The sequence below is a fragment of the Rattus norvegicus genome, chromosome 4 (assembly GCF_021556685.1).
Source record: "Rattus norvegicus strain SHRSP/BbbUtx chromosome 4, alternate assembly SHRSP_T2T, whole genome shotgun sequence".
Classification (NCBI taxonomy): Eukaryota; Metazoa; Chordata; class Mammalia; order Rodentia; family Muridae; genus Rattus; species Rattus norvegicus.
Genome location: NC_141537.1, coordinates 52,883,910 through 52,909,922, shown reverse-complemented (window position 1 = coordinate 52,909,922; position 26,013 = coordinate 52,883,910). Strand labels below are relative to the sequence as shown.

General features: G+C 40.6%; 1 protein-coding gene across 14 annotated transcripts in view; it reads left to right on the top strand.

Annotated features, from left to right (window-relative positions):
* Positions 1 to 26,013, top strand: part of Cadps2 (calcium dependent secretion activator 2) — a 535,166-nt gene that overhangs the window by 214,082 nt on the left and 295,071 nt on the right. For all 14 annotated transcript variants that reach the window (XR_015685524.1, XR_015685523.1, XR_015685522.1 and 11 more), the window contains 3 exon segments: positions 13 to 93; positions 8,664 to 8,900; positions 12,809 to 12,930. Coding sequence is in view for 9 of the 14 variants with exons in the window: in XM_087657185.1 (XP_087513311.1) it covers positions 13 to 93; positions 8,664 to 8,900; positions 12,809 to 12,930 (440 nt within the window). In the remaining 5 variants the exon portion in view is untranslated.

Genomic DNA, 26,013 nt, shown 5'->3' with positions numbered 1-26,013 from the left:
TTCCTTTTTAAGCTGGACAACGCTGATGAGCAAGCCGCCCAGATCAGAAGGGAGCTTGACGGCCGCCTGCAGTTGGCAGAGAAGATGGCGAAGGTACGTTACACTTGCTAACTGCTGTGCCACGTCTTTACCGATTTGAAGGTGCTCACCAAGATGACAAGCCAGACACGCCCACCATGAGTTATAGTTTGCTTTCTATATTCACGATATCTTAACCCAAAACATCTGAATTCTTATTTTCTGAAGGGAGGACACAGTTAAACCTGGGGTTTCCGTATGTAATCTGTGAGGAGTCTAAATTCAACGATAACCTTTCTAATAGTTTAAAAGGATCTGACTTCTTTTCTTACTGCTAACTGGACCTAGAAGAGTCTTAATACGGCACCAAGAAAAACACGGTCATGGAGAATAATTTCCTTATAAAGATCACACAGATTCTAAAATTCCCAGGGCACTGCTTGGCAGATAGTGGTACCAACTAATATTCGGCCGAATGGTTGACTGTCTAAACTGCAATCTGAAATGTATAAGACGGAAATCTGACAGATAAAATGTGCTTTCTTTTAGAATCCTAATTATTTTACTTACATAACCACTGATTCTGAGAACAAAAATCTATTTAAAACAAAAGCGGAGGTTTTTTTTTTCTCTAATAATTTGGGTGTTTGCCTGGATATGTCTTCTTGGCCATCATAAATATTCTTTGCTGTGAGTGGACAGATTAATTTATTTCAATGATATAAAACTTTGAATTCTTCACAGTAAGGTTACAGTGACACTGCTATGGCTTTCTCAACACATAGGTCTTCCTTCTGCTGAGTAAAAACTAAGTTGTTGTTAAGTAGCATCTCCACTCCACTTCTCTTCCCCCCGGTCCTCCGTTTCTCCCTCTTTCCCTTCCCCCTCTCTCCTACATGACCCTTCCCGCTCCTATCTCTCTCTTTTTCTCCTCTCTCTCTCTCTCTCTCTCTCTCTCTCTCTCTCTCTCTCTCTCTCTCTCTCTCTCTGTCCCCCCTTGCCCTCCCTCCTTCTCCTACCTCTTTCTTATCTGACATGTGACATGTATATCCACATTCACAAGCTTTTACTACAGAATGGGAATATGTCTGTCCACCTAAACCATGGCAGTGAATTCTACAGCACTGGGAATGCTTCATATACTGGCTCCAACAGTGAGTTACATTTTGTACTTCTGCCAAGGAAACATATATTTATGTTCATATTTTCAGAGTGCTAATACTCTGCCCGTCTAAATTTAATGCTGCACCACACATTTGAGATATTGGAAAGAAAAAGAGAAAGACAACAGAAATTGGAAAATGGGGTTGGTAGGAAGCACATGTGAACCAAGGCAGATTTCTAGAGGGACAATGTCCACATGACTGACCATGTGGGACACTATGAATGAGAGGCTGAAGAATGACGTTCATATGCAGAGCAGAGTTTAAAAGAGATGCCTTCCTGCTGACCTCTACGTGGATACCAGCACTGAACCAAGGGAGAGTGTGCATTGGGAAATTCACTTCATAGAAATCTAGAAGCTTGAAGCCTTAGAGATTAAACTCTCTTACCTGAAGTGCTAAGCCAACATTGATCCTGTCTAGAATGCTGGTCGCCTTTCTTGTAGGCCAATGGCTAAGAAAGAATCCAGAGAGAGGTCTCGATACACACTTACCGTGACCTACTTATAAATTGCACTTGTTCAGGAAGAATTGGGCCTTGACTAATGTTATAGATGGCCACAGATGAAATGGAAAGTCTCAGATTTGTTCTCAAGGTCATGTCCACAGAGTATGCATTTTACAAATCCTAGCCTGAGTGTCAAATGATTGGATCAGCCATGACCAAGAAGGCTTCCCTTTGGAACACCCAGGGGTCTCAGTATGGATGTGACCAGTTGGCAAAAGTATGGAGAAGAAAGTGAACCATAGAAGATAGAGGAGTAAAACGCTCCCAAACTGAGAGCATTTTAGCAGGAACATCAGCAGAGCATGTTGAACAGGTTTCATTGTTCTCTGCTTTGAATAGACCAAACCAAGCCCTCAGAACCCTAAAAGACTAATTCAGCAATGCACTGACCTTGTTAATCGAGGCCTCTTTCAATAACCCATGAGCCACAAGGGGAGTTGGTAGTGTGAGTTCTACAGAGAAGGTTGAGCCTTTGGAAGATTACACACTTCACCATTATCAGAGATCTGCTGTATGAATAGAATAGGCCGCAGGCACTTCCTGGGCTCCAGAGTCTGTTTTGTCCCTACATTCGCTCCCTCCTTAGTCTGATAAGTCCAGAGAAGTGACACATTAACAGTTTGCAGTTAGGAGCACCCCTTTCCACACTCCGTAAATCAGTATAAACATTATAATAACAATAAAGCCTCAGGACAGAAATTTGTGTCGAGTAATAGGGATATTCATGTTTATTATTTTAGCTAAGGAACAATTAGAAAGAAGTAGGAAAAATGTTAACAAGGCAGAAAAGATGAATAGCTGAGCCCATGTTTACTTTTAGATGTACAGTGGTCTGCAAGGTATTTACTTTTCTATGTCAAACAAGGCTTCTATGTTACAGTCTTGAGGCAGAATCACTATTCTCCAGGACTCAAACTATGTTCTTAAGGTCTTTAAGTAGTCATTGCATAAATTTCACTGGGAAGATGTGTGCAAATGTTTATTCAGGGCACATGAGGCATGAGTGATACGCTAAAGGGAATATTCCATTCGAGTCCAGCTTAGTGAACCAGGGAGGGTTTTCTTTTTTGTTTCTTTGCCATCACAGAGGCGTGAGTAAGAGGTTCCTTGCAGGAAAATGGCCTCCAAAAAAAAAGCTGCATCCCTGAAAAATTCCATGCCAGCGTTAGTGACAATTCTCCTGAAAGCTGGAAAGATAAAAAAGCTGCTCTGTTTACTTTATACTCTAACTAGGATTCTCTGGAATGACAGGCAGCCAGGGCAGAGGTACATGTCACTGTAGGGGTGGGATGGCAGGAGGGCAAAATGGCTGACATCTCAGGAGAGGTCTTCTCAGAGCCGTAATCATAATTGCTCTGATTTGTTTGGGTGTAATTGACCACCTCACACCCAGAGGGCATGTTCCAAAGTAGACCATCTGATTGACTCAGAGTTGGCTGATTATTGTTGTTAATAACATCAAAGTGTATCCATGGCAGCGTCTACGCTGGTACCTGACAAGATAGCTGGATACCGAGAGCTGGCCAACTTCACACAGTGCTCATCCTCTCTTCTTCTTTTATGCTCTAAAGTCCTGTCCTCACTGGAAACATCACCGACAATCCTATTGAGTGCTAGAGTCCCTCGAGTATTCACTGTGATCTATTCCTGACTTTTTCTCCATGTTAGACTTAATTAATTTTTTATAGTAAAAATGACTTTAGTTAATACTTATTAAGGTTTATGTTTCTATGTTTATGACAAGAGAGGAATTTTGCCCATTATCTTCTTGGTGGTGCTCCAATGACCTGGAGCAGAAGAATTACCAGATGCTGAAAGAATGGTTTATTTGTAATGTTTATTATTACCTTATTATGTATGTGTTTTGCCAACATGTACGTATGTATGTATGTATGTATGTATGTATGTATGTATGTATGTATGTATGTATTTACTGTATCTCTGGGGGCCTGAGGTCTGTGGAGGTCAGAGGAGGGCACTGAATACCCTAGAACTAGAGTTAAGGCCAGTGGTAAGTTGCCACATGAGTGCTGGGACTCAAACCTATTCTCTGCAAGAAGAACAAGTGCTGTTAATCCTTCAACCATCTCTACAGCCCATGGATGACTGAGTCTTTACATACTACATATAGTCAGTGGACATCCCTGGCAGGACAAAATTCCTAACAGACTTGTAAGACTGGCCTTCTCCTATATTTGAATGGAGAGGGCTATCAACATGATAGGGAAAACTGAATTTACAAGTACATATATGTATGTACCTCGGTACATCCATTGCCTCTGGGACTAAGTAATTCAAAGGATACTAGAATCCCAAAATTAACACAGGTTGTTGATGATCCCTTGTCCAAAGTGACTGGGACCAAAGGTACTTCAGATTTGGAATTCTTTGGATGTTTGCATATATTTGTATGCATAAGCAGTCTCCTAGTCTGTACACAGTGTCTCTCTTACATGTCTGTTTCATTCCTTAATTTCATGGACCGTAGGCGGTTTTGTTCAGAACTGTACTGAAAACAGGTGCACCTCTGTTGTGACTATACTCGTCCCACCGTAGATGCGTGGAATCAGAGTGCTTTGGATTTTGGGACATTTCATATTTGGGGGTTAAAGGTACCCAATCTGAGTAGTTAAGGAACAGAAAGCAAACATTTGTCACCTTGGGAAGACTCAGCAACGGCATGGGTCTGACTGGAAAGGGAGCAGAAAGGTGAGGAGCTCCTGAAGCAGTGAACAGCAGTTAGAGGCCTTACAGCTTCCGGAGATGACATGTATCAGCATGTGAGAGGCACTAGTGTACCAGGGTAGACGTGGTCCCAAACTAGAATTTCCTTTATGAGAAAATCTCAGTCAAGCAACTTGAAAATAATTCCTTTGTCTAATCCCATTCACAAAAAAAAAGAAAAAAAGAAAAAATCAGGTTTAACATGTGTGCTGATCTGATTGATGACCTATCCTGTTGCTTCCAAGAGGCCACAGAGGCAGGTTAAATGAAGTTAGTAGAATATTATGCATTAATGTCAAAGCTTTAAAAGAAAACTTAGGAGGATTTCTGTTGCAAGTAATTATCAAAAACAAATAAAACAAAAACAAACAAAAAAAATCCAATCTACACTAATGATGGCTACTTACTGGCAACAGTGGTCTCCCCAGCCCGGTGTCTATCCCTTAGCAGTGATCTGTCACCTTTCACTTTCCCAGTCATCAGTCCCCTACAGCTAGTCTGCCAAGACTGGCTCTGTTCCCTGGATCCCACCTGAGTTGCCTTGAAAGTAAAACACCAGATGACCTTAGTTTAGAATCAAGAGATAACACAACCACTGGGCGTGTGGAATCTATCTTCCTAAACTCATAAACTAGCAACTATTCTTTGTTAGAAATCTTCTGATGGTGAATTCTGCCACCAGAGCCAACAGTTCTCAGTCTATATGTTGCTTCTTTTTGCTCTGCCTCACTGTCCAAAAGGGGCCCTTCCTTCCTCCTATGTTCCCTCTTCCACTCTCTGACCCAGAAGGCTTGCTTCCTCCTCACCCAGTGACTGCCTTCTTGTCACCTTTATTATCCAATCAATCAATTAATTAGGGGAAAATTCCAGTACATATTTCTTCATAAATAAAAATCAAATATAGTCAGTTTTCCACAAAACTGAAATAATAAATAGTTGGCTGTGACCACAGCCAACCATTGGACTGAGCACGGGGACCCCAATGGAGGAGTTAGAAAAAGGACTGAAGGAGCTGAAGGGGTTTGCAACCCCATAAGAAGAAGAACAAAATCAACCAACCAGAGCTCCCAGGGACTAAACCACCAACCAAAGAGTACACATGGAGGGACCCATGGCTCCAGCAGCATATATAGCAGAGGATGGCCTTGTCGAACATCAATGGGAGGAGAGGCCCTTGGTCCTGGGAAGGCTCCATGCCCCAGTGTAGAGGCATGCCAGGGCAGGAGGCAGGAGTGGCTGGGTGGGGGAGCATCCTCATAGAAGCAGGGGGAAGGGGGACCATATAGGGGGTTTCCGAAGGGAAAACCAGGAAAGGGGATAACATTTAAAATGTAAATAAATAAAATATCCAATTAAAAAAAGTAAAATGTAAAAATAAATAAAAGGTCATGTGAAAAAAAATGTATTTTTCCAATGCCTATCAGTTTCCTCTGATAGATGATGATGAAGTATGTTTAGCAGAAGTTAAGCATTTCTTTTTTTCTTTTTTCTTTTATGTGCTAAAGCTAATTTTTTATAAAGCAACACCTTGGAAATTTAAAAAAAATGTGTCTGAGCTTTTAGACATGTCACAGTTTTCTTTTCACCTCCTCTGTAAAGATCGAATTTTAAAAGGCAAAATTATTAATTCACACAAATACAGAATGAAAATACAGTATATTATTCAATCTATTATCAATAGGCAAATTGATTAGTAAAAAATAGTCCAGAGAGAACTTAAGAAACAAAGTGTTTGGGCATTTTCTTTAACTTTCTTGGATTAGTTACTGAAGTGGTTAATTTAAAATCCACACTTAAGTTGTAGCCATAGGACTATTTTAGCCAGGAGACAAACATTTGTATCTTTCCCAGACAATACTGTGCAAGGTAATTTATAATGTCTATGTCTGGAATGTTTAATCCCTAGTAAACAGGAAGTGTAACTCGTTGGTAAATAGGAAGTATAACTCAGTATACCTGGCCTGCTGGTTATAGGTGAGCACCGCTCCTTCTAACATTGAACACGTTTGTTCCAGCATTGTTCTACTTAAGATTTGACCTTCACACGATTGTTTCTCTCAGAAGCAATTTAGACAATTTAACAATTGCAGAGGACATGGGTTCAGTTTCTCACACCCACATGAGACAGCTTACAAGTTCTTACAAGTTCTTTTAAGTTCTTAACAGTTCTAGGGGAACCTAGGTGTGTTACAGCTCTAAGCCCAGTAGATGTATTGCAGCTCTGAAGGGAAAAGGATTCTGGCAGTTGGGAGCCAAGGAATAGCACACAGTCATACCTCTCAACAAAGCTCATACCAAAGATTTATTGGGAGAGACATAACAAGATAGCTGCCTATGCTAAGGCAAGAACCAGCAGGGAAGCTGAAGGCAGGTTTTATATAGTGTTTGGGGGATGGGGATGGGATTTCCAAGGATAGAGATTTCCAAGATGGAGATTGGTGGAATTTCAAGTCTTGAGCCATGGACACCGGGGATTGGAGAGTTTTCAAACTCAGGGATTGGTGGGTTTTCAAAACCCAAAAGTAAATTCTGACTTTTTACCCTACATTAGTGCCCTTGTTTGACATTTGAAATTCATTAAATCATCTAAAAATTTACATAGTTGTATAATGTTTTCTTTTAGCTTTTATTGAAGAAGAAAAAAAAAAGAAAACATTCTAAGTCGTCTTGGTTTTTTTTTTCCCTAAAAAAATTAAGAAACTGTCCTGTAGAATATGCAAACTTACATTTTGGTGATGTGGCTTCCAACATATGGATCTTAGGGAGAGTTACCTTTTAATTATATGTAAACTATTTTAAGAGGAATGTGCAGGGGAGCAGACAGGTGGGCTGGGACTCCCAATGCTGATTTCCTGATCCGATGCCAGATGTCCTAGTCTACACAGTGACTGAACTGGTGCAAGGGAGTCAGAGGTCAGGTGCTTCTGTTAGGACCATGCTGCCTGCATTGCACTGCTGTTCGAGATGCAGTTATCCAAGGTGACATTTTGAATGATACCAATGGAAACAGCAGTAAAGGCTGACATTTTCTGGTGCACTCAAAAATCATCTGAAAGCTGACTAAGCCTCCATTCTCGAGGCTGTAGTTTACACTGGGACAGACGTTACTTTGACCTTGTGTAATGAAGTATCCCCTCTACATTGAAAGATTTAAGAGAGGAAAAAAAAATAATCTCTTTTGCAGTTTTGTGAAATGTAGATTAGCATAGTCTTCTTGAAGGATAATTTAGCTCTAACTATTAATATTTTTAGATGCTGTTTTTTTACATTTTTTTTCAATTTATGTATTTTATTTAATGAGTATGGGTACTTTACCTGCATACATGTCTGGCACCACATGCATGCCTCTTGCCTGTAGAGGGCAGTAGAGGGCAGCGGCATCTGGAAGTTACAGATGGTTTTAAGGAACCATGTAGTTACCTGGAACCAAACCCGGGTCCTCTGAAAGAATAAAGTGCTCATAATTGCTGAGCCATCTCTCTGGTCCCTGGGAATTGTTTTAAATGGCGTGTATAAATTGAAAACCTGACTGCAAAGATTTTAAAAGAAAAGCTGTCAATGTACTCCTGCAATAAAATAGAATCTTCCAGATTAATCTGTTACCTATTTTCGCTTAACAGACTTCTATCATAAATTGGCCTTTTGCTTTAACTTAAATCTTTTCTAATCCTTTAGTGGAGGATTGAATTATAGCCCTGAGGGGATCTTTTCAGGTTTGTGCAATGTGAAAATTATCCAATTCTAGAACTGTATCCATATTGTTTCAGTAAAAATGGGTTTTGCTGTGAATACTTGGTACAAAGAGTATCGCTTCCCATGCACATGTACCGTGAAAATGATGTTTTTCTTATTAGAGGATCAATATATATGCTGAATATTTCCTTGCAGACCATTTCTTCCTGCTCTTTCAAACCTAATGGATAATTCTGATTGATCTATATGCTAAAGCATTTCTCCATACCCGCTTTTAGTTATGCACATCTTATAACAGTGATCGATCTGAAAGTATATATGCACTGTTCTTCATTTCATAACACAACAATTCTTCATAGATTATATAAAACACTGTCTTTAGATACAGTCAAGACTGTCAAAACCGGGGGCTTTTAAAGCCCCCAAACTGAAGTTGGCAGATGCATTATATGCCAGGTATCATGGCTCTGAACAGATTAGTCACTGCGCCATGTAATCTTCTCTGGTATAACCGTAATGGGTCCAGCCTAACATTATTTTTTGTAATTATTTTTAAGGAGAGAAGATTCCCCCAGTTTATCTCAAAAGAAATGGAGACTATGTATATAGAAGAGTTGCGAGCCTCTGTGAATTTGCTAATGGCCAATTTAGAAAGTCTTCCAGTTTCAAAGGGCGGTCCGGAATTTAAATTACAAAAGTTAAAGCGTTCCCAGAATTCTGCGTTCTTGGACCTGGGAGACGAGAATGAGATCCAGCTGTCCAAGTCTGACGTGGTGTTGTCATTCACCTTAGAGGTAAGTCGTTTTCCCCCTCCTTCGCTGCAGAAATGAAGTGGCACTGGGATCGCTGTTGACCTTTGTCATAGGGTTCAGAAGTTCATGTGTTTAGAAAATGCTAAAGCTGTCCTCATTTCTGAACAACTAGCTTCTATGTTCAGATGCATACAGGTTGTGTTTTAATTGTAACACTCATATTAGAATTAATGAGGCAGCCTTGAGGCATATGTATTCCCCCTCTAAACTGTTGTGAGTACACTGATAAAAGTAAATATCAGAATCACTGGGGTGGGAATAGGACTTCAGGATGTAACTGTCTCCTGTCTAATTTGTCTTTAATCAACGTTGATTTTAGTTTCCTTCACCTGTGGGATTATCATTCTAGAATTTAATCAAGCACATAGCTGTGAAGCAGGGCATTAGGTACTGCGAAGGCTAAGAGACAGACAATTCTTTTTCAGGGTTTTTACTTTTATTATAGAGATAGGAAACAGGGTCAGAAACAAAACAAATAACACAGGTTTAAAAGTGTGTTTGCCAAACCACAGAAGTTGTATCCATTTCATACAAGCCCGGAGAACCAGAGATGCCACTGCTGCTCCTTGGTGTCATGCATGATTGTGTGTAATGTGTGTCTGTGCCTAATCCAGGAGTGTGGAATGTGTCTATAGATTTATACACCCATTCCTGCAAAAGTCCTGGGAGAAAGGCCTTATGTAAATGATGATAAAAGACTGTATTATGAAGAGTCAGGTCGTTTAAATACACTCCAGTTTGTTCTCATAATAATCTGTTCTCTGTGCAAATGTTAGCAGTGTCAAGTATAAATTTATGTATGTTCTGGACTGCTGTGTGTGAGTGTGGCCGTACATGTTCATGTTTGCCCTTACCCTTGTGAGCACATGTTAAAGCCAGAGGTTAACATCAGGGTGTCTTCCTCAAACATTCACCTTCTTTGTTTTTGAGATTGGGTCTCTCACTGGAAACCTGAAATTCCCCCATTTCAGCCAGGCTGGCCAGTGAGCCCTCAGGATTTGCTTGTCTCTACCCCACAACCAGCCCAGCACACAGTGCCAGGGTATCAGGCATTGCTGCCCCATAGCTGTGCTGTGGGTCTGAACTCAGATCCTCAAGACCGCAGAGCAGGCTCCTTACTTGTTGAGCCGTCTCCCCAGCCCCTCTGCCAAAGCTTTCACTGAAGTATTCTAGCTCCTTCCTTAGACTGTGATTCTCACTTTGTGCTATTCCCAACGATGCTGTCTGTATTTGCTAAGTGGTGGTGACAGAGACATCCAATCTCGGAGGTAGATTTTAAATGTCTTTGATGATGTTCAGCTTGCTAAGTGGTAGCGGAAAAAGCAAGTGTCTCCTTCGATTCTTTTTCCTTCCGTTTAATGGACTTGAGAATAATGCAGCCGCCTCTCTTCCTTCACTTCCAGGATGGCTTTGTAGGTAAATGTATTAAACCTAGTGTCACAGTGAAAACATGGGGCTGTCTTCTCACTCAATTCATCCTGGGTTTACCTAATGGCTTTGCCAAATTGCTTTGCCTCTGGGTTTCTTCTCAGTCTCCCCTGCTTCTGAATATAAAGTTGTTTAATTTGCAACCACACTTGTAGATTACCCATTGAATTTTTTCATCATGCACTGCCATCGATATTTGGCTGGCTGAAAAAAAAGTGCTAATACTTCTAAAAGTTTTTTTTTCTCCTAAATTATATAACTGTAGCATAACTTTATCCTAACAAAAGTTTAGCACTTTAATTTTATGGGAGGAAGACATAGAGAAGATGACTTCAATAATATATAAATTTATACTTTAAATAAATATTCGAAAGTAAAAATTCAGTTCTGGGCATTGTTTTTTGAACTCTTCATAAATTATAAATAACGTAGGAGTACTTTTTCATTTTCAAAGGCAGAATTAGGGTAGTGAGTGAATTGTTAGTCTGTGCTTTATTGTCACTATGTTTGATTAAGCTATTGAGTTAGCAATTATTGTCTCAAGAAGCGACTGCAAGCTGAAACTTCCCTTTTGTGTGGTCTGAGAAGCTTGCATATTTATAAAATTGTTTTGACAGCCTTTCCTGCCGTATCTGTCTAAGGCAGGTATTTTGTGCCCATAGCTTAATACGAAATCGCTCTCGGTGCCCGCAGTGTTGCACAAGTGAATGATGCGTCCAGCATCACAATGAAAGTGAGGATGTTGCAGAACATCTGAGGGACGGCTGGCTAACCTTCCAGCTACCGGCTGTACCACCAGCCAGTCCCATTAAGCAAGGCTGGATCCTTGGATCACGGTTTTTTTTAACTATGAAAACTCATAAAAAGCCAGTGGTAAATTGAATGTCTAGCTCTGACATTTCTGTTTTCAGGCCTAGAACTGGCCCAGTGTAGAATGTGTCTTCACCAACAAGGCTGGAAGAGGTGAGGTGCAGGCTTGAAGAGCTTTGCTCAAACTGTGCCTCCTTTCAAGAGCACGGCTCCCGTTTCCTGCCTGTGCCTGGTACTTACCTCGCTCCCTTCAGGCACTATTGTACCAGCAGGCTGTGGCTCAGGGACACGGGAGCTGCAGAGTGGACCTCTTTCTCCCCTGTTTTCTGTTTAGTGATGTGTGGAAAGCATCCAAACAGTGTCTGCTCTCAGCTCCGTTCTTTGTGTATCGAATGGATTAAGGGCGGTTATGGTATGAAAAGCAGTTAGACTTACAGAATTACATTTGCATAAGCTCCATCCACAGAGCCTTTAGAAGGAATGAAAAGGCAGCGCATGAGCCAAAAAGCAGAACAAGCCATGCGAAGGTTAAAATCAAGCAAAATAAGAAAAGCAAATGTTGGTCAACATAGGAGTCTACGACCTGCATGAGTAGTGGTGGTGGGGGGTTCTGTGGCTTGAATCTGTTTATGTTTCACATTAAACTTTTACATTGATATTAGACTGGCAGGTTTCTGCCTGCCTGTGGGTCCCCTGATGCCTGGCCACATACATTCCACACATGCTGCCCATGTGTTGTGTACACATGCTGTCTCTTGCCTCTCTTCCTTTTGCTTATAGGACAAACTTGTCTGTTTGCTTCTCACTGCGTTAGACACAGAGAGTCCAACGAGAGGTAGTAGAGCATACAGCATAGTTCAGTTTTATTGTTTTGTAGTTCCATCCATGATCAGGTTTTGTTGAAAGTCAATTGAAATAGCTACAGTTCAATAAGCTGATGGTCTATGATTCTTGGCTCTTGCTCACTAACATTTGTGGCTGGTCTTGTCTCCCCTCCTTGGAAAGTAGACCTGAAGGGCTTTGTTGTTTTACTTACATGCACCAGTCATATAGCGATCATCATCTCGTTAGTTGCTCTTCCTCCCCCTGAAGCTTTACGCTTCCTCATTCCTTTCAAAGTTATTATTTGTTCTTTGGGAATTTCACACATGCATATAATGAATTTTAACCATAATCATATAACCTTTAACTCCCCTCCTCCAACTCCTTCCAGACCCCATTTCATGCCCTTTTCCCAAATTCCAAGTTCATGTCCTCTCGTGTGTGTGTGTGTGTGTGTATGTGTGTGTGTATGTGTGTGTGTATGTATGTATGTGTATGTATGTGTATATATGTGTGTGTGTATGTATGTATGTGTATATATATATGTGTATATATATATATATATATATATATATATATATATATATATTCCACTGAGTCCAAAATTAGTGTGACCCAAATGGCCATGGGTGTGAAACCATCCGCTGGAGCACAGTGCCAGGAGTATCAACTCTAGAGAGAACTGGCTCTCTCTTTTCTTAGAAGCCATCTACTGCCAGGAGGGGGAATGTGGTCTCATGAGCCCCTTACCCAACTATTCATGCTGCTATTTCTCTGTATTATTGACCACCATCAACTTTACATGTTAATTTCAAATTGTTTTACCTTAGATTGTCATCATGGAAGTGCAAGGATTGAAATCCGTGGCTCCCAATCGAATCGTTTACTGCACAATGGAGGTGGAAGGAGGAGAAAAACTCCAGACAGACCAGGCTGAAGCATCAAGACCACAGTAAGCTTACTGATTAAAAAAAAAAATTATTTCATCCAAAGAAATATATCCTGTGATATGCACAATGATATGTTCTTATTCCTAAGAACAATAACCAGTTAGCTAGCTTTGTCTCAAATCTGTTGGGATTTCTCTTTTTTCTGCTATTTAATTTTAACTTAGATATAATTACATCATTCATTCCGCTCCCTCCAATCCCCTCCCACATCTTGTCCCTCCCACTCCTTCCATATGCCCTCCACCACTACCGACCTGATCGACCTGGTCGACCTGATCAATGCAGGTGTGAAGCTCACCACTAGGTAGCGAGTGTCTGTTTCTTAAGTCATTTACAAGGACGGCAGGCGTTGCGGGAACCTGTGTAGATTACCGCTGTTGTGCCGTAGTAGCTTCCCCTTTCCTGTGGTTCTGCTGTGAGCACAGGTGGGAAGTGTTCCGCACTGAAACTTGGAATGTTCCGGTGGGCGAGCAGTTAAAGAGTAACGCCACACAGAAATCAGAAACGGTGACGCTGTCATTTGCTCATTTATCACGCTTCACGCTTTGAAAATGACTTTAACGAAATCAAGGAGAAATTCCGCTTACCTGATTTAAATGTGGGAGGCTTTACCATCTCTAATGAAAACCGCCACTCTGGCCCGAGGGAGTCGAATGTTCGTTTGAAGCCTGCTTTTAGAACACATTGTTTTTCTTTCTTGCGTGGTGTCAATATACGTCTTGATCATTCAGGAAACTTCTACGGAGATCCCGGCCGGCACCGGTTAGGTTCTGAAGAGGAAATAAATAAGAAACACATTGCTATGAAGCAAGAACTTTGGCAAGATACCGAGGGCTAAGTATTAAGAGCAGAGATTTAAGTACAGGGATGCGGTGTCCAGAAGCAGCCATTCGAACGCCCCACCCCCTCAAGCCCTTGCCTGCCTCCACTTAGACTTGGCAATTTTTCTGGGACCACACCCCACTCTGTTCCCTTGACTACTCTTGCTCCTCTGCCCCTGTGTTTCATGGGGTCCCAAAACCACATTAAGCCCCTCTGTACCCTTCCTTCTGTAAAACCTTGTCCCTGGGAATCTCAGACATCACTTCTTGAGAATTACGCTTTACGTCACATGACCAACTCAGTGAGAAATGGGTATTTTATGGCTCGTCTCTTTAATTTTTGGATTGGCATGTTCCTAGTCTGTCATTTTTTTTGTTGTCGTCATCTGATCTCTCTTTTAAAAAGAATTAGGAGAACAATCATGACCTATGTAGGTTTATGTCTTTGTACTCACTGAGGAGTTTAAGTTCATGGAACTTGTTTCTGACTTAGTTGCAGTAAATATTTGAAAATAATAGACTAACATAATTAACAAGTTGTGCAGTCCTCCCACTGTCAATTGCGGGATGCCTGTTGCCCCACAGATAAGCTCTGACTTATTAGCTACCGATATCTAATCATTCCAACTCTGAACAGTGACTAGTGTACTCTCTGTGCACATTTTGCCTTTTTGTCCGTTCTGGCCATTTTATGAGTATAATAATGTCATGTGTGTTCTTTGACAAAACATCTTTTATAGAGCATAGTGTTCACATCTTTTAGCAGGTATCTGGTAATGTACTATTGTATATCTCTATCTATACCCACACTTTGTTTATTTTTGGCTAATTAATGCTGGAATTGTTTACAACATTTGCGTGTCTTGGAAAAAAATGCTGCATGCACATATCTTTTCAGGTAAATTATTTGAGTTAAGTACTTAGGTGTACACTGACCAGGGATGTGATAATTCTGGGTTTAGCCCTTTAAAGAGTAAGCACACCTTTTCACTCGTTCTCTGTACCATTTCTGTTTTTATTAGCAGTGTACCGGAGCCTCAGGTTCTCCAGTTTTCACTGGTACTTAATCTTCACCTTGTACACATGCATGTAGTGAGCGTGTGCACTTGCCTGTGGGGTTGGATGTGTGTGCAGATACATGAGAGCATGTGCGATCTTGCAATTCAATCATCTATTAATTGCCTGTCCCATTTTAGGTTGAGCTTTCTGTTTTGTAGGGGCCAAGCTTAAAATGTTCTTTAAATTTTTAAATGTCAGTTTATTATTTCATATATGCATACAATTTATGGATCTAGATTCTATCATGTTCTCTTTCTGGCTTCCTCCTCCTCCTCCCCTTCTTTTTCTTTACTTTTTTTCTTAACCAACTATTTATTGTTGTTTTTGTGGGCATGGAGCCATCCACTGCTGGAATCTGGGCAACCTACTGAAAGTGGTTGGAAAAATTTATTCCACTGTCATAAAAATGGTCATACATTGTCAGTCTGGTCATGATTGTAGTATTCAAGGTTCACCGCGAGGTAATGACTCTTCTTCCACAGCAACCTTCATAGCAACATACATAGCAAAACCTACCTAACAAAATGAAAGCTAATCTGGAGGAAGGAAACTTCTAGGTATCAACTTCATTGCTCTGTACCAGTGGTTCTCACACTTCCTAATGCCGAGACCCTTTAATACAGTTCCTCATGGTGCAGTGACGGCCCTCCCCCCAACCATAAAATTATTTTGTGGTTACTTCACAACCACAGTTGTACGACTGTTTTGAATCATAATGTAAAAGTCTGATATTCAACTCCCAAGGGGTTTGCAACCCACAGGCTACGAACTGTTGCTCTGTGCCCTGTAGCAAAAGTATGTGGCATCTTCAGCAATAGCGTCTTATCATCATATTCTAGGGGAAACCGAGAGCAGTGACACTTGACTGAGTTGTTTGGAAGTCTCTGGAACCCTTTTGACCAACAACCCTAAGGCATGTATCCTAATCCTGGCAGTAGGCTTCATGTTTGATGACCTCTGGTGACTGGGGAAAACATTTTCCCTGCTACCCTATCCCACCTCCCATGTAGAAGGACTGCAGTTGAACTTTTTTTTACTGCATGCGTTTAAAAAGCGTATAAAAGGGTAAGTTTCCATGTGGCCTTTTCCAACTGCCATCATATTAGTTTTCCATCCTCTACCTCCTCGTCTCTTCTTTCCTCCCATCGTCCCTCTCTGCTTAAATCTTCCCCTCCTCTAGACTCTGTTTAATTAACTTACAACTTACATGATTTTCTTCTTTTTGAAAAGTTTAGTTTGCTTTACTGCTTATTTTCACAATATCTTCATGGGGAAAGTTTGGCTTTGGCTTATTACGCTATGCACTTGAGACTGTAAATGAGTCCATGCATGATTTTGTGTTATCTGTATGGGCCTCTATAATGTTGGTATCCGTGTGTGTGCCTCTCTAGTGCACCTTCATTTTCATTCATTTTCTGGTATCTTGGGTCTGTGGAAAATGTTCTTTGTATAGTAAACAAAGCCAATAACAGAAGTTTCTTAGCTACAGGGTAAGAAATCCCACTTTGTACCTGGTCCCCACAATGGCTAATATAATTGAAGTCTTGTCACCCCAGAAGAATTGAAAACACACTCATCCACTTGAATTTTTGAGTTGGTTTCTAGCAGTTCCCTTTGCTTATTTTAACTCTGCTACTAGTCTGTGAGACTGTGAGAGGGCTGCGTGTCCTAACAGTTCTCACTGCCATTCCTTACTCTATCCAGCCTCCTTAAGAAGTTTTAATTGGTTGTCATGTGTATATTATAAGTGCATTGCTTCACAAATTAAATGGCAGGCACTAAAACTCTGTATTCCATCGTTACTTTCATAGTTACTGTGCCTTAAAAGATAGTTTGAAAAAAATTGAAACACCCATTTATAGTCTATTTTTGCCTATACTCCAAGAAAGAACACCAGTGCCAATATACCAATAGAATCATAGTTTATTCTTTATATTTGGTTATCAGAGCTTTTACAAAACCGTACATTCAATTTATACTTACATATTTATTTAATACTAATATTTTTCACAAATAATAAAAAATTTATAGAATGTTCACTAGATATGAAAAATATCCATAGGTAGTTATAGCAACATTCTGATTGGAAGTTTATTAATGAACGCTTTAGTCCATTAATTTTCTTCATCATCAGAGAGAAAAATATTACAATAAGAACCTTATAGTCTTTTACACTACTCTTCTCAAGGAACTTTGACCAAAATAGCTTTTGTGGTTTTATGTGACCAGAGTAACTTTTAAAATGAATTAGAAGAATTGAATGGATAGCTGTTTCCCGGGGTTAGATAACCTAACCGCCCACAGCCTGAGTGCTACAATGTTGCTTTCCGGTGCAGTTACTTCCCCCCCCCCCCCAAACTCATCTCGCACAACAGGAATCGGGTCCATCTCCTCCATCATCGCTCACAGTTACGGCTCAGACACGTTCTCTATGTTTTTCTTGCTTCAACAGTTTGTGCTCTGTTGGAGATCCGTTCATCCTTCTGCCTGATACTAATTAAAGTGCCTTATTTAGCCCATATTTCCAATAAACTGAATCAAGGGTGTTAGCCATTGCCTATTACATTCCTGCAGTTCAGAATTCTTGCTGGTAATTAGGCAGAAATAGCCAGGAAGTTTGTTGTATTACTCCGCATAGAGAATTTGAAGTCCAATGAAAATTATGGTTACAGAAAAGTTTGGTTTAAAGGACTGCTGAAGAGAAAATCTAATTTGGTAAAGTTTTGCCTTTAATGCTAATCTTTTAGTATACAGAATAGAAGAAGAGAATGGGGGGAGACTGTACTTCTGCCAAAGAAAGTTTTACTCTCTAGGGATGAGGAGTGAAAATATTTTTGATTAGAGCTTTGTACCATTTTACCCTTATCTCCTTCATCTGAGGTTTAGCCCATAGCACTAATGAAAGAACCTAAAGGAAGTGGAGAGGTAGAGAGTAATGAGAAATGGGGACAGGAAGCTTTGTTATGGACATGTAATGGACATATTTCCTGATATGTCTGTACTTTTAAGACTTATTTCCTCCAGTGATTGCCTACAGAGAAAAGAACATATGCCGTGAGATCTAACCTCACCAATTGAAATGTATGATTTAGTATGATAACAATGATAATCAGAACAAAGAATTAAATATTGCTTACATTCACTTGTTAGGATAAAGCACACACATAGACGTGGTATTGCTACAAACCTGAAATTTTAGCATTTGGAAAGTTCAGGCAGGAATATAACAATTTCGAAGCCACACTAGACCATGTATCTCAAAGCCTTCAAAACCCAAGCCCTACTAAGTAACAGCGTACTTATACCAGGCACACATTGTGCTTTCTTTGCCTTACAGAGCTGATTAATTGTGGTGCTTAATTCTTGGTTCTTATCTTTTGAGAGGAGTCAGATAAAAGAGTAAGAAGAAATAGGAAAACTGATAAGTCACATGATTAGAGAAATGTGTTTACAGAAGCTAGAGAGATGTGAGGGCTATAGTTGACTTCCGATATACCTTAGTAAACGTTAAATTTTTAACCCGAATTGCCGTGATATCTGTGCAACAACGAGATTGTCAAAGCAATAAGAATATCACAGTTGCAAATGCAGAGTTTCTCAGAGCGACCCAAAGGCTAGGGCAAATGTTTGAAAGACAAAATGGACAAGCCACATCCAAACTAAAGGAGGTTATGTTTCTTAAAGTTATATTCATTTTCAGTTTAACTTGTTAACATCAGAATTTTGAAGTATAACTTATTAGTCAGATATTTTTATAGATTAGAAATGACTATGCTACATTCTGTATGATATGTCAAAAAATTTCCAATTTACAAATCAAAAGGAAACCATTTAAACTACATGCAGGTTTTTTTTTCCTCTTGCCATTTCTATCTTTAAAACCTATGACAGATTGTTTCCTCTTCTTAAAGCCGCTAAAAATAACATTTTTGGAAAACTGATACTGGTGATACAGAGCAAAATAGAGCCTAAAGAGACAAACACTGGCCAAAAGCAAGCATTACATGCACTGAGAATATAGTAGTAGGTAAAGAAAATCAATCCAGGGTCTTCATAATTGAAGACATAATACAATGTGAATTTAGAATAAAGTCAGACTCTAGCTGGATATAACCTGTAACTAATTTTTTTCAAAACCTCTTTTAAATGATGGTTCTTACATGCTTTAATGTACCTTGTAGCCTGCCACCCACCAGAGACAGTGGAAAAGAAAGGATACAGGAGTGAGGCAGTAGACCTGTTTAGAAAGGTTCTTTGGAGCAACTCCCATCTGTGTTGTCTGGAAGTCGGCAGTTTAGTTCACAGGTTAGCAGGCAGTGGCAGCTCAGTCCACTCGCAAACCCTTCACAGATACACCAGCAGTCCAGTTCAGTAGAGCTGAGTTAGCAACAGCAGTGACACAGCCTAGCAGAGACAGTCAGGCCTCACTCAGCCTCAGCTCAAGTCAGCAGGAGCACAAAGAGGAGTTCTCATCTGTGCCTCTCTCGGGGAAGCGAAGATCATTGAAGACACAAGACCCACAGTCATTACACAGCTAGCTGTACCAGCAAGCCAAGCTCTGTCTCCATCACTCCATTGAGTCCTATTTTTACCCTCCAACATCACGTGTCCTCTACATGCCTTGCCTCAGCACGTCTTGCCTCAGCACCCATACATCCAATCATCCCAAGTCCGTGGAGTCCTGACAAACGGAACTCAACTACAAAATGTAAGACAGACCGACACATGCATGTTTTTAGCAAAGAATCCTTCATTATTTGTCCTTTCACTGTTTTCTTTATCAGAACATCCTCTCTCTTGTGGTCTGCTTCATTGAAACGTTCCTTCGTGAGCCTGCCTTGGTGCCAGTGGCCACTTACTCAAACTCTTACATGGTTGGTTGGCTGCAGGTTCTCTCTCGCAGCTCTTAGGTACCATCCTTCTCCCCTAAGTCATGGCGATTCTCCTTTCTCCCTTCCAGTTCCTAGCCCACGCAACTCCAAAAGTCCCACCTCAGTCTACCTGCCCAGCCATTGGCCGTTGGCCCTTTATTGATTGATCAAAAGCCAATTGGGGACAAGGACCTTCAGCATTCAGACACACAGATTCTCGATTTGGTTGGCCAGAAGAATTCAGACCATTATTACCAATCCCAACACTCTGTGCTTGGTAGGAGCCTCTTTTTGACAAATGTCCACATACTGTCTAGTGCAGGTCTTTGAAGAACCTTCTCTCACCCTTCATCAATGCCTAGGTCTTGGGCAGTTGTTGCATTCCTCAAAGAATGATGCTGTCCAGGGCTGTCTTCATTGCTTTCCCAGTGGGCTACTGGACTATAAACTGTGCATTCTCTCTCATCTTTGAACCTCATTTATCTAACAGAGAGTCAAAAGGAAGCTCCTCGAAGACAAGGTCTACGTATTATCCCACCTGGTTCCCCTATGGTACCAACATAGTAAGAGATCTCAGTAGGTGCCCCAATAATCTGCATAAAAGCATTTCTAGTGCCCGAAGAGGAAGCTTCCTGTGAGACAGTGCCTCCTAGGCATGTCTATACCCATAGAGTCTCACCAACATGACTACCTAAACACGAGGTGAATAAGTACACCACCAACAGACATCACAAAGAGAACAGGAGAATGCGTAACTCTTAAACACTACACAACCCACACAAGGAATATCAACCTTCATAAAGAACTACAGCAAACTAAGGGGTGTTGAGAGTGAGAGAAAGAGTCTTCCCCAGAGGGGAGTACACACATTAGTTATCCAATGCCTGAAATCAAACACACAAGGATACCAGTCGTTCTCTGTCTTCTCCTTTTTCCCACCCCCAACTCCTGTATCTCTAGGTATTTCATGAAAAGCAGTCTCTTCAAGATAGCAAGTTCTTTTCTTATGTTTCAGGGCTTTCAGGCTAGAGTTACATAATCCCTTTTGGACACTTGCCATTCTGGCTGAGATGGTATTTTCTAAACCGAGATATGAGGCCTCCTGGATAAACAAGACAGTTGGTTTCCTGAGGAATAACTCAGCCCAAGGCTGGAGTTAGGAGCAGTGACATATGATGCCAATGGCTCCATTAAGGACTCCTACCTAGCTTGCAGGAGAGAGCCCATTCCCTGCAAAGTCTCTTTCTCGGCCTCCTTTTCACAATGATTCTTTTCCTGCTTTCCAGAAGAAAGCTGGTCCTCTTAGCTATCTTCTTCCCTCCCTGTTGGATCTTCCCCAGAGCAGGAAAATCCTCCAGGATAACACTCAAATGGGAGAGATTACTGTTGGTTTTGAGAAAGTGATTGAATTAGGATTCAATAAATTCTTTGGCAAATTAGATGTCTTCCAGTACTTTGTTTTCAACCAAGTTGATGGATTTATTCAAGTCTTCACCTGCTAAATAATTAAAAGCTAGTCTTCGCCTGTTAATCACTGTATGCCTTGGAGACATTTAAATAGGAAGTAAACAAATTGATGGGCATTACTATAATAATACTCCCTTATGCTTGTTTTCTTTGTTCTTATAACAGGGAAATGAAAACCTGAAATAAAATCCAGGCTGAACTTTGGTTCACTCTACCATTAAGCACTAGGCAACTCTGGGCACTGCTGTTCAGGAAACAAAGTATAAGCTGTTTCTTTGAGATGTGTGTATAAGAAATGAATTGCCCTTTGTCATTTACACTGACCCCCTTGAGTACTAAGTCCAATAACTAAATTCAGGAGTTTTACCACAAGAACATTATGGCCGGAGCACACAATTATTTTCTTGTATATAAGTTTGATGTAGATAAATAAGACCCTCGTCAAAGAATGCTCACTCATTAATGTGCATTCTGACCAAATTCTTACTCTCTGGGGAAACAGAAATAAAGTAGCAGTTCCGGGAAAAAGGGAACACTGTGTGTTTTTGATAATCGTCCTACTGGTCCACTGTGAATGGGAGGTGCTGCAGTCACACTGCTGTAAACATTACATATAATGGATCCTACTTAAAAGGAACATTGTGGGCATTAGATAGCATGGGTTCTACTTAAGAAGAACATTGTGGTTTTTATGTTAAATGCCAGTGTTTTTAAATACACCAAAAATCATCCCCTTTGCAACTTTTTAGAATTTACAACAAAATTTCTAAATGTCTACCTACTGATGTGTGAAGAAATTATGTAGCCTTCCAGAAGGTTTGAAGGCTGCTTTTCTAAGATCTGCCCTATTTTGGAGTTAGAATTAAGCCTGGAGGTCAGGAGACTTGTTACCATGATTCACAGGAAAATCACAGACAGAAAGAGAAATGCCTTCGCACTTGGCATAGTCACAAAGCCAAGGAAAGTGGCCTTACTCTCCCAGTGCCGTGGTGCAGATCTTTTCTAGATCAGAACCATCTATGGGGTAGTGAAAGCCACATCTAGGGGGACACAAAAAATAACGCATAGAGCACTACAGGTAGAGAAGCAAAAGATATTTACGTTCATGATAAGAAAGCATAAAATCACTTGAAGAAATCTTGTTGAATACCACTTTATGGTTTGTTAAATAAGTTTATAATTTGAAAAATAGCCAAAGGCCATAACTTTCAAAATATAAACATAAAGGGGAGCAGTTAAGAAGATTAGTAATCTTTAAAACAATTTTGTTGTCGATGGTGGTAAATACTCTGCGTGTGACTCCACCATATTCTTACTGCTGCACATATAATGAGTCATAGTTGGTTTCATTTTTGTCTGTCGCCACCAGTGCTTCTGCACCAGTGCAGAAACTGTCCATCTTATACCTGTGCCTTTTGCATTTTTGAATGTCTCTTACTCAGCAATGTCCTATGTCCTCCATACTCCCAAACCCCCACCCATCCTAGCAGCCACTGTCGACTCTTACTTTCTTTCACGTTTTTTGGTTTTCTGTGTACATGAGACCATACTACAAGAGAATTGTTCAGTGGTTCAAAGTCTCATAATCTGAGAAAACAATTTCAGTGTTCTTGTGGTAGGCATTTGTCAGCATAACATGGGTTTCTGATGAATAATGACATATATCAGAGTATAAACCCTAGCAGTGGCACTGAGTAGCTGTGGTATTGTGGATAGTTAGTTAAGCCTCTTTGAGTCTTTTCCTCACTGGGAAAATGGAGACAGCAATACCTATTGGAAGCAGTGTTGTGAACTGAAGTCTGTATGTAGGAATTCTTAGCTCCACCCTTCTGCCTTCTGTCTCCGCCTATATTCTTGCTCTGTATTTCTGTTAACCTTTCTTGCTTGCTCGATTCATTTCCTTGTGTTTTCCTCTACCCAAGTTTTCATGCTTCTCCTATCTTTAAACTTTTTCTCCTGGCATTTTCTTTTTAAGTTTCAAGATGTTGAATCTCAAGATGTTGTTGTTGTTGGTGGTGGTGGTGGTGGTGTGTGTGTGTGTGTGTATGTGTGTGTGTGTGTGTGTGTGTGTTTGTGTGTGTGTGTGTGTGTGTGTGTGTGTGTGTGTGTTGTGTGTGTGCTTTTGCCCTTTGAGTCCTGCCTGGGATTTTTGCCCTGAATATTTTTACTATATCTGATATTTATTCAGTAAGCACTTTTCTAAAGAAAAAAGATTTGAGCATTAGTCTCTATCAAATGGATGTGGCTTTCAACATGAACAATGCCCCCGTGTCACTTATGATGGGAGAACATCCTTTGGTTGTCAGGCACTCACTAACATCATTGGTTTTGTTTTTCAGTTGGTGTCACAGAAGATTTATATCTGTTCTGGTGAAACCCAGCCGTCAAAAGATTTCTAGCACTCTGTCGTAAATTTTGGCAGGAACCTTGGGACCGTATCTCCCATCTTGGCATTGTGTTAATATATTATGTCCAGGGCACTCAACTGTTACACGTTTTGGAGCTGTAAGGTTGAAATGCAGCTGGGACTCCCCACTGGGAACATGGATCAGCAGAATAAAGGCTGGTCTGATAGCAAAGGCAACTTTATATTACCAGCATCCTCTGAGATGCAAGGAAAGCTGAACAATTTTGTACAAACACCTTGGACTCTTACTCCATTCCTAGTATAGTAACGTAGCTAGGACGGGGCAATATTTAAAGAAAGGAGACTTACTGAGCTCAGTGTTTTTTGGGAGGCTTACCAGTCAAACAGCATAACTCTAATTCTAGTGAGTCTTCTTGCCCATTTCTGTACTGTGTCACAGCAGGATTTCCCGTGAGATGGAGAGGTCACATAGTGAAGCTAGGAGCCAGAGCAGGACTGGAGAAGGACCAAGGAGCCAGAGCAGGACTGGAGAAGGACCAAGGAGCCAGAGCAGGACTGGAGAAGGACCAAGCTTGCGTCTTTGTATCTAGGATACCTTGAGAACTGCGCCATCGCCTTACCCTCAGTAGGCTTCACCACACAGGCTGCCACGCAGAAGACCAGGCTCTTAACGTACTCACCCAGGAAGCAGCAGGAGACCAGCAACAGGCCACAATCACACCACGGAAAGCTCCCTACAGTCTGCTCCTGGGGAGAAGGAGATACAGAAAGTTCTTGTATTCAAATAGCACTCCTTAGCTGAAGGTAGCTGAAGGTCTACAGGAAACAGGAGCCTAAAATGCCACCCTTCCTTGTTCCTTTGTACTTTAACGTGAGTGCACAACCTTTACCCCCTCTCTAGCCCCAAACTGTGGAATGCTTCAAGACCAGTTTGAATTCAAAGTGGTTGACCTAAGAACACACTCCTATGTTTTGAACTTTTCGCAATTTTGCAGGTGCATTTATATGCATGTGTGTAGGGGTATGAAAATGCACACATTTTGTTTGCTTGTATGTGGACGCCAATGCCATTTTCCAGGAATCATCCATATTGGGTTTTTAGACAGCAACTCCTCACTGGGCTGGAGCCCATCAAGTAGGTTAAGGTATTTGGCCAATAAGTCCTGGTAATCAGGCAGTCTCTGCCTTGTCAGAGCTGAGCTTCTTTAGGCTACTATGCCCAGCTAATTTTTATGTTGGTCCTGAGGTTCAAATGTGGGCCCTCATGTTTACAAAGCAAAGGCTTTATCTGCATTGATCCTGCCCCATTCCTATGATACCTTTTTTAACTAAGACTTCTTACTTTAATACTAATACACAATTATGTATTTCTGTTTTTATATTCAGTCTGCCGATATGTGTTGCTTTATAGAAAGTTTGTCTAAGTCCATATTGTGCATGCTTACACACACATTATATAGGTTTTCTTTTTCAGTTGAGTGATTGTATGAGATATAATCGTGGTGCTTCTAATAAGATTAAGGGACTGAAGAAATGACTCCACAATTAAGAAAGCATAGTGTTCTTGCAGAAGACCCCCCAGCTTCTTCTCCGGTTCTCTCTTTTTTTATTTGCATAGTTTATGTATTTATATTTAAAATATTATCCCCTTTCTCGGTTCCCCCCTATGCCATTCCTCTGCCCCCTGCTTCTGTGAAGATGCTCCCCCTCCCACCTCAACACCCTGGCATTCCTCTACACTTGGGAAGCAAGCCTTCCCAGGACCAAGGTCTTCTCTTCCTATTGATACACATACAATTTAAAGTGAAATGATCTTTGCAAATCCAGTTTAGTTCTATGGGTTTCTATACCATTTATCTCAATCATTCACATTTGAAAAAAAAAATGGACTTCCTAGTCTGCTCTCCTTTGATCGTGGTTCTGATCTGTGTATTTTCTAACTATATGCAAAAGCATTCATCTCCAACCACCTTAACAACACCTTTGCCTTGCTAAAAGCATCTTCTTTGGTAATATATCCATTACATTAATTTTCCTCATATTTCCAATATTAGTTTTGATACAAGGTCACTTAGTAGGATTAACGGCAAATTGATACACCCTTATAGAAGAAGGGGGAGGGGGATAGGATAGGGAGGTTATGGATGGGAAACCGGGAGAGGGAATAACATTTGAAATGTAAATAAAAAATATTCAATAAAAAACATAACTTATACACATTCCTGTATGGGACTTTTCAGGTAACATTACCTGAATCAGGTCACCTTATCAGGTAGCTTCCATAGAGTAGATGCATACAGATTTTCCTTTCCTATAAAATTTGTCAAAAATAAATAAAAAATAAATGGAGGAGGAACCCTGTTGCTGAGAGAATATAACTTCATTGGTTTAAGGAAAGACTATGTAAAAGCTCAATGAGTTGCTTTTGTACTAACACATCCTCTTCTCTCCTGTGTGTGTGTGTGTGTGTGTGTGTTCAGGAGAGTGTACAATCAAGAG